The sequence below is a fragment of the Cygnus olor genome, chromosome 4 (assembly GCF_009769625.2).
Source record: "Cygnus olor isolate bCygOlo1 chromosome 4, bCygOlo1.pri.v2, whole genome shotgun sequence".
In the NCBI taxonomy this organism is placed as follows: domain Eukaryota; kingdom Metazoa; phylum Chordata; class Aves; order Anseriformes; family Anatidae; genus Cygnus; species Cygnus olor.
This window is the reverse complement of record NC_049172.1, coordinates 71,794,289-71,806,430: the sequence shown is the minus strand read 5'-3', so window position 1 is coordinate 71,806,430 and position 12,142 is coordinate 71,794,289. Positions and strand designations below refer to the sequence as shown.

General features: G+C 55.2%; 1 protein-coding gene across 1 annotated transcript; it reads right to left on the bottom strand.

The window, feature by feature from the left end:
• Positions 1–2,206: 2,206 nt before the first annotated feature.
• On the bottom strand, positions 2,207–11,513 carry LOC121069168. The gene is made up of 2 exons (XM_040554986.1): positions 11,349–11,513; positions 2,207–5,678 (listed from the first exon to the last, which is right to left on the bottom strand). The coding sequence occupies exon 2, from the start codon at positions 5,666–5,668 to the stop codon at positions 3,044–3,046; it is 2,625 nt and encodes an 874-aa protein (XP_040410920.1). The 5' UTR covers positions 5,669–5,678; positions 11,349–11,513; the 3' UTR covers positions 2,207–3,043.
• Between the last annotated feature and the right edge of the window lie 629 nt (positions 11,514–12,142).

Sequence of the window (12,142 nt, the reverse complement as noted above, 5' to 3'; positions counted from 1 at the left end):
CACTAGAATAATTTGCTGGAATTGCATGAGGAAGCTAAACAAAGGTTATGTTAAAGTACTGACTGCGTATGGCCAGTGGTAGGAAATTTTTATTCCTCTTTTTCCTTCCTTTCTCACTGTACTGGCATCAGCCACGTCCCTTCTAATCATGCTGGGTGATGCTTTACCTGTTTGGGGTATGGAAGGGGTGACACACACATGACATGGAGCTGCAGCTATGACCTGTATCCTTCCAGCGGTGGAGACCATGCACAGAGCAGTGCAACATCTACACACATGCAGGGGACAGTCCCTATGTTCTCCAACAGTCCCATGCTTCGCAGTTGAAAAAAGCTTTGCTTAGCTTCTAGAGCTGCTAGAAAGAAAAGGAAATACATTTGTAAGTTTAAGGGTTGGGTTTTTTTCCTCTTTCTTCTAGGCTGCCCTGTTCCAAGTAACCTCATGCATTTCTGTTCTCTTTCCAGGTACCTGTGGTGCTCATGCACTGGCTGAGCTGCTGAGAGTGGCTGGGGGACAAGGACATTTTGATTGCCCCATGCTGTAGAAGGCCTACATCTTAATTACACAGTCTTGTGTTAATCTTGCCATGCTCAAGTCATGCCAATGATAGATCTCTCTCAAAACTGGAACTTGTTTCTGTCGTGTTTTATTTTTCAAGTGCAAACCCCCATGAATTTCCTGCATTTCCCTCTGCAGGGTATAACTTCAGTCATTTCACCACTCCTAAGAGTAAACTAACTCCCTATGGGGTTATTTATGGTCCGTTCTTGGGCAGGCTGATTTATAGCCTCACTTCTTGAGGCTGCTATGAGGAATAAATCGAGCATCTTCCTTCACGCTGAGTGCTGGCACGTCACAGAATTTCTCTGGGACGCTGCAAAGCAGAAAAAAAAATCAGCACAACCCAGAACCTGCCCCACATTCCGGCGTTTTGGCTCTCATACCATCTCTCCTCACTGAGTCTCTGAATCCTGATGTCCTTTATTCCACCTCCTAAAATTAATTTCTTCCATCAGGCCCACAGAAGAAGGCAATACTGCCAGTACCCAATAACTGGTGTCCAGCCAGGGTGCAGCACACTGTGGTACATCACTGTCTGGTTGCGTCGCTCTGTCCCTGGGGCTTTCTCCTCCCTTCTTACTGCTCCGTTACCCTGGGTCACCTCTGCAGTAAATTCACAGGTTGTAAAATATTAGGGGCCAGTGTCTGGCTGGCATTAGGGAAGGTAGAAAGCACACGGTGAAGGAAGAGGATAAAATTTACAGGTGGAAAAGATGGGTGAGAGAAAGGAAAGGGTGGGAAAAGGAGAGCCATGGCTAAGCTAAGTCTGAGAGGCAAAGTTGGCGCAGGAGAGCGACACTGGTCCAAGTGCTGCTGGTGGGCTTGGGAAAGCAGCTCTGGCAGATGGACAGAAATCTGCCAGCTTCTGCCTGGCCCTGCTCGAGGAGGTACAAAATGAACCTCATCAGCCCTGACAGTTCTCAGGGCTTCAGAAGGGAAAATAATAATAATTCCAAGATCTATTGAATGTTTTTTGATGTTGTTTTTGGTTGGTTGATTTTCACGGGGCAGGCACACAGGCTGGAAAGTCTCTGCTGACCTTCAGAACCTGTGTGATCTACGTAGAGCCCCCTCTGCTCCAGAGCACAGGGACAAAAACCAGCAGGGGATGTACATGACCATGCCCAGCCCAGCAGTTGCCTGTTGGCTTAAAGGGCAGTTTTTTAATCTTTTGATTTGTCTAGATTGCAAAGGGCTTTTTGTCTGCATAGTGCACCCCATCCTCAGGGAAAGCAGCACCTCCGAGGTGACACTGGACACGTGGGCTGGGAATGAGATGGATGATGTATTTTTATTTTTGCTTTTTGAATTGCCAATGTTTTAAAGTAACCTGAGCTGCCTCCGCCCTATATATTTGAAGGCTTTTTTCTAATTCAGAGGCAGGGGTTGCAGGACAGGAGAGGCAGAACGAAGGGGGCACTGCGTTTGTGTGGATGTGAGCTGTAATGCCAGCTCAGGGCCCTTCAAGGAAAAAATCTTTGTGTTTCAGTGAATATGCTGCAGACAAAAAGCAAAGGAGTCATTTTGGCCTGGTAATGGGGAAAAATAAAGCACATCTTTTGTTTTTACCAGAATTTCTCTTTACCGGTGCAGCTGAAGTTATAAACCTGGGTAGTGAACAGGCAGAGACTGAACAGACAGTTGGTCCTCTAACAGACAATTTTATTGGGTACGTGCACTACTAAGCAAAGCAAAACTAAGCTAAGCAAAGCAAAGCGGTGATGTCCAGGCTCCAAACACAAAATCTCACCAATCCGTTGGCCAGACGTCCTGGGAGTCTTGGGAACCCAGAGCTGGTCGCTGCAAAGGTCCGTGTGGATTCAGCTCCTTTGAGTCCAAGGGTCTTTTGTTCTGCTCGGCTTTTATCACCTTTCCAAGTCTCTGAGGCCGGTAACACTTCTGCCATCTTCAGTGGCTGTTTTTCTGCACTCAGGCATTACATTCCCTTTCGTTTCCTTCCAAAGACACTGTCCTTGGCTTTCCCTAACCCCTTCTTCTCTGCTTAAGGAGTCTTAAACCACACAAGAGCAGCTTCTTCTCATTAGCGTTTGGAGCTGGGACATTCAAAGATAAGTTTCTTAAGCTAACTCTTACTTTTTTACTGGGAGGGTAATCAAGCACTGGAACAGGTTGCCCAGAGAGGTTGTGGAGGCTCCATCTGCAGAAATAGTCAAAACCCAACTGGACACAGTCCTAGGCAATCTGCTCTGGGTGACCCCGCTTGAGCAGGGGGGGTTGGACCAGATCATCTCAAGAGGTCCCTTCCAACCTCAACCATTCTGTGATTCAAGCCAACCGCAGGCAGCTTGGCCTGCCCGCCGCTCCTGGGAGGCCCTCTTATAACAGAGGAGGCCACCCCTCACATCAAGGTCTGGTATGGCGTGTGTCCCCACCGCTCAACGCCTACTGGGTTGCAGCCAACAGCGGAGCTAAGGGTTCTTCTTGGTGGCAAACACAGAGGCCAACCCAGTCTTGCCCTTGACTATGGTAGGAGGCGCTTGGCCAGCCCCAGTTGGTTCAGCTGGCTGTCAATGCAGAGCCTCACCTGCCTTATCCAGTAACAAGTGGCCACCATGGCAAGGCACACACAGGCTTGCATGAGCAGGATGATCACAACGGGATGCAGGAGCGCGTTGAAGATGCCGGTGGCGGTGGGGGACCAGCCAAAGAATATTTCCCACCAGTGGTGCTCTCCCACCCTCTTAATCCGCTCTATTACCTGCTTTATAACATTGCCATCGTGGTGTACAGTTATTAGGATTTTTTTAGCTTCTGCCTTAGCGTTTTCTAAAAGCTGCTGTAAATTTGCATGCTCTAACATTTCTTTGACTAGCGACAAATCCATACCGATCGGGGTCGGGGTTATACTACGATACAGGGTATAGTTTCTGATTAGCAATTGGCTAGTGAACACGGGCGGCTTATACACAAAATCACAGCCTCTAATGATAGCTACATTGCAAGCACACATATTTGAATCATTGAATACGGTCTGATTGTAAATGTCATTAATTTGCACGTATTTACACATCGTTCTAAAACACACACACCCTTTCCCTACATAAACTAACACGGTTTTATTATTGCTCTGCGGGTTGATCTCAAAGTGGCACACCCCCTCGCTGGTATCAAAGCAAACATCGCTTGCCTTAAGGGCGTCATCTTCACAAATGAATCCCAGCCCCCGCTCCAAAATGCAGGCTTCCAAATCTACTGACTGCCACTTTTTGTCTGACACTCTCGCCCACATGCGGTGGTCCAGTGGGTAGACCACGGACCCGTTAGTGTTAATCCCCAGGGCCACGATGGGGTAGACCTTTTCGATGCGGGCCTCCGCCACGGTCAGGACGTAGGCGATGACTGCATTGAGGACCTGGTCGTGGGTGAAGTTCACCAGCCTCCACCAGGCTTGGAGCTGCCGCTCCTTGTCCGTGGCCCCGTCCCACACGATCTTTCGGATCTCGGTGGGGAGGACGCCGTTGTCGCCGTCCCTCAGGATACCTGCAACGACACTCTGCACCCACGTCTGGGCCTGGATGCAACTCAGAGCAAGGGAGACATTATTTTGTTCGATTCCCAGCGCCTGCAACAGCACCTGGTGGTCTTTCTCACTTATTTTTTCCCAAGTGGGCAACACCTCTGACACAAGCCACTGCCCCATCCCCAGGCTGGCCAGGGATGAGTTCAGGGGGCTGAGGAGGCCCTGCACACCTGACGTGACGGCCTCCAGCTTGTTGGCCAGGACCTCAACATTCATGCTGTTGAGCACTCCCAGCCCGGCGCCTCCTCCTCCCAGCGCCGTGGCCAGAAGGTCTCTCCTGGCCCGGGCCCCCTGGATGGAGCGGCTGTGAAGCCACGCAAGCCAACCCGTGTAGAGGGTGGACAGGAAGGGGGTGCAGTGCGGTCTGACGGACGAAATATTAACCGTAGACAGGGACAGCACCACCTTCTTCAATGACCGGACAGGGCTGGTCAATAGCTCTTGGATGTGATTTTGCTTGACTACGTACGGGCCTATTTTTGAAACAAAGGGACGCTGGACAGCAAAGATGGGGAACTCTTTCTGAAATCCTTCAGGGCCTCCTATCAACCACTTTCCTCCAAGCTCGGGGGACATTTCTACGCTCAGGTTTCCTTGACACCACACCTGGAGGTTTATGAGCGGGTGTGGGCAGTATCCATAATCCTGGCTATACCACAAGGCCTCTGCCTTTAATTCAGATCTACTGAGTATTTTGCTCTCATGGGGGCAATTTAATAACACGGCCCACTTACGGCCATTAGGGGCAGTGATAGTCACAGTGGTGCCATTAATTTTCCTCGGGTCAGTTATACTTCCTTGAGAGTATCTAATTTCCAGTTTTACTTGGTTCCCCACTTCAGCGTATTGGGCTGCACGCCAGGCCAGAAAATGGCACCTTGGGACCTTAAGGGCAGCAAATGAATGCATCGTAGTGCTAATCTTAAATTTAAATGACAGTCCCACACTGTTTTGGGCCCAGAGACAGACCACAAATACTGGCTGGACTAGAGTAAAGTTGCACCAACAATCCAATTTTTCCATGGCACAGTTTTTTTTCTGACTCTTCTTGGTTTTTACTTCAGTTACGGAGATTTGAGTTACCCGCTGATGAGTGGAACCATTAACTACCCTGCACCCTACTTTTATTTCTTGGCCCACCTTCCCCAGCAGCTGCGGAAGCCTGCTTGTGCTATCCCAGCTCCATTCATTTTCCAAATACACCTCAGCCCCATGCATAACTACTGTTGACAAATTTAAGCCTTTGTTAGAATTTAATCCCATGCTTCCCGTATATTTTACGTGAGCTTGAGACCAGGGCCAATCCGTGCCAATTTTTGTGTATCGTCTAACCCTGTGCTGGACTGCGGCCCATTTGTCGGGGTGTCTTGCTAAGTGGGAATGACTGACTTGTTCTTGGAGGTGCTGGTGAGTTGGTTGGGCGTGTTGCATGCTCAGCGCTATAAACATACCAGAAATCAAAGCAAATCCTGCAACCACAAATTTGAAAGCATTTTCCCCGCAGCACAAACAGGGCTGGTGATGCCGCGAAGTTCGCCCTTCCCGCTGGTCACAATCGCCTTCCATTTTCCTTCATCTGCAAAACATAAGCAAAGCGGGCTCTCCAGCCCCGTTAATTTCCCTTCCATGCTTTTAATTGTGAAGAGTGGAACCATTTTTCCTGCCTTTTCGCCCCCTTTCTGATTTCTACCTGGTACATGGAGGGGCTGGCCTTGTTCACAACCCTAACCGGCCCCATCCACTGGGGTCCCAGCACCTGGTTCTTCTCTCTAACCCCCCGATACGTTACCAGGTCCCCCGTGTTCCACTCCATGGGGCGCAGCAGCGCTCCCAGCTGCTTATCCATCTTGTGGATGTTGGCCTCCTGCACCAAGGCGAGCTGGTGGTACGTAGCCGACACCGTCCTCAGCATGTCCTGAACCCACCTGTCTGTCAGCACGCGGGGCTGCAGCTCGTCTGGAGGCTCTCCTCTTTGCCACCAGTGCTCCAGCAGCTTCGGGTCTCTTGCAGGAGGCAGTTTTGGGGGAGAAGGCGCATGAGATGCCACGGCTCCCCGCAACGCCATCAGGACCAAGGGGAGTTTCTGATCCCAGTCCTTCCTTTGCTGGTTTACGAGCTTCCGCAGCGCAGTCTTCAGTGTTTGGTTGGGCCCCTCCATCGAGCCGGGCTTCTGGAAATGCCCCGTGATGTGAAGCTTTTGCTTAATGCCCAAGGCCTGGCACACCCCTTTCGAGACTTCCCCGACAAAGCGTTGGCCGTGGTCCGAGTCGATCTCCTTTGGGACGCCCCATCGTGAGAAGACGTGCTCTACCAGGATCTTGGCAGTTGCGCTGGCTGTGTTGTTTCGAGCCGGAAATGCTTCCACCCACTTGGTGAAGTTATCGCTGATCACCAGGCAATACTTGTTCCCTTGGGCCGTTTGGGGCAAAGGGCCGATAAACTCCATCTGCAACTTGCTCCACGGCCCAGAAATCCTCTGGTGGCCCAGCAGGGCTTTTGCTGTTTTCGCATCGGGATTGTTGGCCGCACAGGTGAGGCAGTTGCTGACGTACCTCTCCACATCCTCTCTCATCTCAGGCCACCACCCTGCACCCTGCAGCCTCGCCAAGGTCTTGTCAGTCCCCAAATGCCCCTGCTCATGAGCCAGGGCCACCAGCTCTGTCCGGACAAGCTCAGGCACCACCCATACCGGGAAGTCTGCCCCCTCTCTCCGCGCCAGGACCAGCCCTGAGATGTCCTTCCAGACCTTGCACCCTTTGTACTCCCTGCCCTGTGCTAGCTCCCGGACGCTCGGGTCTTGCGCCTGCAAGCCCAGCAGGTCCACGCTCTCCCTGTTCCTGCCTGCAGCCACCAACAAGGGGCCATTCTCCAAGATCTTGCTGGCCTTCCACATCTGCCCTTCCTTAGCCCCTTGTTTGGCTTTGGCATCCGCCTCCTTGTTCCACTTGGCCTCCTCCGTCCCTTTCTTGTGGGCCTTGACCTTAATTATCTGGGCCGGGTGTGCTCTCTGCTCTGCCAGCTTGGCGAGGTACAGCAGCTTTTTGGCGTAGGTGACGGGCTTGCCATCGGCAGACTGCATGTCCCTCTCCCTCCAGAGCGGCAACCACTCCAGGGCCGCCCTCACCACCCAGCCCGAGTCAGAAAATATGGCCAGCGGCTGGTCCGCCGGCGTGTTTTCGAGGGCGACCGTCACGGCCACCAGCTCGGCGGCCTGGATGGAGTGCGGCAGGCACTTCCCCTTGACCACCTCCCCGGTGCCCCGGTTGACGGCGGCGTAGCCGGTGTAGGGCACCCCTTCCTCGTGGTAGTTGGACCCATCTACGAACCACACCGCATAGCCTCTGTCCTTGGCCTCCGCCAGGCTGATGCTGCTCTCAAACAGGGGCACCCTCTGTGGCTTCAGCTCCTCCACCTCCTCCCCATCCCTGTCACCACTGATGACCACCCCATAGGAGCCAGCTGAGGGTTCATGGGCCTCCCTGGGGTTGTCTTTGTTGGGCAATGCCAGCACCCAGTTGGCCATCCTGGGGCAGCGCGTGGGACCGCTCCCCTCCTTCCCTGACAAGAGGTACCTCACTGGGGCACCGGAGGTCCTCAGCAGCACCGGGGCCGACCCCACCAGATACTCCCAGTGCTGTAGGGCCCAGATCAAGGCCAAAACCTCCCTCTCGTATGCGGTGAATTGCTGCTCAGCTGGTGTCAAGAGCCGCGAGGCATGGGCGATGGGCTGGAGGTGGGCACCATGGTGTTGGCCAAGGGTGGCCCGCAGCCCCATCCCCACGCTGGCCAGCTGCAGCACGTAGGGTCTGTCCCCACGGGGCCGTGCCAGCATGGGGGCTCGCGCCACACTCTCCTTTAAGGTTTTAACTGCCTCATCCTGCTCTGGACCCCACTCCCACGGGGTGTCCTTCTTGAGGAGCTTGCAGAGCGGAGCAGCTTTCTCTGCATAGCCCTCAACGAACTCCCGGGAGAACCTCACAAGAGCCAAAAAGGACCGTAGGGTGGCGACATCGGCTGGTGCCGACACTTTCTGTATCAACTCAACCCGCTGCTTCTCCAGCGAGCGCCCTTCCTCTCCCAGAGTCACCCCTAAATATGACACCTCCTTCCAGCACAGCTGGGCCTTTGTTGGGCTGACCCTGAACCCTGTCTTCTGGATGGCCTCCAGCACCTCTGCCAGGACCTCCAGGTTCTCCTCCTTGGTCCGGGTGTGGATGAGGATGTCGCCGGCACAGGACAGCACGCTCTCCTTGTGGCTGAGCTTCTCCCACATCCTCGTCACTTGCATGTGGCAAATGGTGGGGGTGTTGTGAAACCCCGGGGGGACTCTTGCAAAGGTGAACTGCCGTCCCCGGAGAGTGAAGGCAAACTTGTGCCAGGACTCAGGGTGCAAGGGGATAGCGAAGGATGCACTGGTCAGGCTGAGCACTGAGAACCACTCGGATCCCCGCGAGATGGCTGCCATGACATCGGGGTATTTGGCCACCATGGACGTCCTCAGAGGGGTAACCTGGTTGAGGGCACTGTAGTTGACCGTCAGCCTCCAGGTTTTCCCGTCAGCCTTCCTCAGGGGCCACACCGGGGCATTGCTGGTGCTCTGCTGCTCCACCAGCACCCCCTGCTCTAGCAGGGTTTTGACCGTGTCCCACAGGCCCTCCTCAGCCTCAGCCGGGTACTGGGGCTGCTGCTGAGGAGGGGGGTCTGGCCCTTTTATCACCACTACGGTGTTGATCTGCCCGCAGTCCAGCTTGTTTTTTGCCCAGACCTGTGGGAACTGCTCCGTCACCCGTTTCACTCGGGGCTCCCATTCGGGGTGGATCAGGAGCTCGGGAGCTTTGACCGACATGACCCTGTGGCTCGCCGGGATGACCAGTGCATCGCTTTGGGGGCAGTGTAATAGTTTTTGGTTTGCCAGGTCCACTACCACCCCCATCTTTGTAAGTGTGGAGACGGCCAAAATTCCTGGCTTTCCATTCATTTCCATTTTTCCAAATTTTTCAGACCCCTTGGCAGTTCCAATTTCAAAGGGTACTGGCCCTGTGAAGGGCACTGAGGATTTTTGGCCATTTGGCCCAGTTATTTCAATAATTTCACATGTTTGGAAGAGCCCGCTTTCGCCAGGAGTCATATTCAGAATTGAATAAGAGGCACCAGTATCAATTAACATCACTTGTCCAAGCACCCCTCCTCCAATAGTTATATCAACTATCAGGCGCCCCCACAAATCGGTCTTAATCGGTGCCACAAAAAGGGGCGATGCAGGTGCCTGGCAGCCCTATTGCTGAGCCTTAGACCCCGGGTCGATGGGGTTGGAGCTGCTGTGCTTCTTGGCCTCGTGCAGCGCCAGCTTTCGGAAAAGCTCGGCGTCTGGCAAGCCGTCAATGTCCTCCTGCTTCTCGTATTTGATCAAGCGCTTCCTCAGCTCAGCCCGCCAAGGGTTGGACTTCTGAAACCTCGGCCCTTGCTGGTTTTCCTTCCCCAAGCCATTCTTGCCATCAGGATCTTTCCGGTTGTCCCCTTGCATTTTCCTCACCCCCGCGTTTTGGAAGGACATGGCTGAGGTTTTTCCCTTCTTCCCCCCCAGCATGTACCCCGGGAACGCCTGCTTTTGCAGCTCGAAATTCTGGGTCAGGATCTGCTCTAGCTCCGACAGCGGCTTCCTCGCCGCGTCCCCACCCGCGATCACCCGCAGGGGGGGGGTCAGCCCCACCACCAGCGGCTCCTTGAATTCGGGCCTGTCAAAATCAAGGGGGGACTCCTTTGAGCCGGGCAGCCCGGCCATCTGGTAGAGCATCTTCTTACGGTTGACATAGGCGTCGGGCCGCTCCTCAGGGTTCTGCTTCTCCTGGTGGAACAGCACCAAGGGGTTGACCTCGGGGAAAAACACCTTCAGCACGGCTGACTGGACATCCCCGATGTCCTGGACGTTGCCCATCTGCACGTCCCCTGGCAGGGCCGCGAAATCGTCGGGTTTCATGCATTTTCTCACCACATCTATCAGGTCACTGACGGCGTTGCCGCTCTGGCACCTGGGCAGCCTCTGGGCCCGCGACAGCCAGTTGACAGCTGTCTCCTTTGTCAGCGGCCCCAACATCTTCCCCACCGTCTTGAGCTGCTCGGGGGTGAACCAGAGCACGGCCCTGTTGGTGTCGATGGCCTGCAGCGGGCCGTGGCTGGCCGGCTCCTCGGGGGGGCTCTTTTTAATTTTAGCAGCCTCAGCCTCAGAGCCCTGCAGCTGGCACATCTCCTCCCGCAGGGGAGCGTATGGGGATGGCCTGGTGGGGCCGTTAGCCCCCCACACGTCATCCTCATAGTCGTAGTGGGGGGGGTGCGGGTCCAGGGAGTCATCCCCCTCCCCGTTCCCGAACCGGCTCCTCTTGCCCTGGATGGCGGCCACAATGCCCCGCGACACCCCCAGCTCGGCCTGCAGCTCCTGGATCTTGGCGTGGCACACCTTGTGATCGGGGCCGGTGCCCCGGTCCCGCTGCACGTCCTGCAGGACGGCCCGCACCGCGCTTTGAGCGTCATGCGTCTCCCCGATCCACTTGCCCACCTCCTTCTCCAGCTCCTCCGTCTTGAGCTTCTCGTAGCCCAGCTTGTTCTCCAGCCGGGTTATCTCCACCGCGCTCCTCAGCGAGTCCCCGCACAAGCCCTGCACCTCCGCCCGCAGGTTGTCCACCTGCATCTTGAGCTCGCCCTTGGCCTGTTCCAGCGTCTGCACACTCTCAAGAGCCTCTTTAAGCAGCTTAGACAACTCCCTGCCCACCATCAGCAAACCCTGCAAGGCCGCTCTTTTCTTGCACTTGTTGGTGGGTTTGGGCTTTTTGGTCTCCTCGGACCAGCTCTCCCACTGCTGACACAACTGCTGGTACGCCTCCGGGCCCTGGAAGGCCCCCGGGGACCACACTGGGGGGAGACACTTCTGGAGCACAAACTGCTCCAGCTTCCAGTTGCTAACGATATCGGTCATCATAGCGAGAAGGGAAAGGGGGGGCGAGCTGAGAAATGGCTCCGTTTCACAGCCAAGCTACCATAACACCAGCACCCCCGTCCCACCCGACCCCGCGAGCCGCCCCTCCGAAAAGCCCCTCGCCGCTCGGCCGGCCGCGCTCGCCCGGGGACGCCAAGGTAAGGGGACAACGGGGACAGGTAGCCGCGGCCTCGCGGGCGGCCGCCGCGACCCACCCGCTCCCGGGGGACGGGTGAAGCGGAGCAGAGGCGTAGGACCCCGATAATAAGATCTCACCAATCCTCGGCTGGACGTGCTGCAAGTCCCGGGGACCTGGAGACGACGGATGCTGCAGAGCTCCGGTGGATTCAGCACCTTTAAGGTCAAGGTGTTTGTGGGGTCCCAGACCCAGTGGCTTTTTATAGGCATGGCAGGTCATTGTTTGGGGCTGAAAACGCCTCTGTTTACTTCCTCGGTGGCTTTCCCTCCCTCAGGTGCTGCATCTCTGCACTATCTTCCCAAGGACACTTTCTTTGCCTTCCCTTATCCTCCCCTGCACTGATAAGGGTGGCTGAAATCACACGGCAGCAGGTGCGCTGCTCGTTGTTTTTTTGAGGGGGGCTGGATTAGTCACCACATGCTCACAGTAATTTCTGCTCGCACCGAGTGACCTCAAGAGGGAGATCTGGAGGCACTCACTGCTGCCTGTACCCTGAGCACCAGTACCCCCAAAATTCCCCTCACGGCCTGCTTGCTTTCTGCATGCTTCTGCCAGAACCTGCCGGGGGATCACACCTGCCCCCCCCCCCCCCCCCCCCCCCGCTGCTCACACCTGAACCTGTAACGCAAAGTGACCCCACACCCTCCTCAAGCCCAAATCTGCTTGCAGAGGGAGGCAAGACGGTAGGAGAATTCACCTGACACATTTCACATCCATTTTGGCTTCTGGACTCGAAAGACAGCATTGCCACACCACCAACCGGCCTCCTGCACACCGGCACGCACCTGGGGGGTGCAACCCGTGCCCCACACCATGACAGGAGACTAAACCCTGCCATTGCAGCAGCTGAACGGCAGCTGTAGGGCTGCAC

What these genes read in the sequence shown, in the direction of transcription:
- LOC121069168 (XM_040554986.1), bottom strand. Translation starts at nt 5,668, where the DNA reads ATGGAAGGCGATTGTGACCAGCGGGAAGGGCGAACTTCGCGGCATCAC.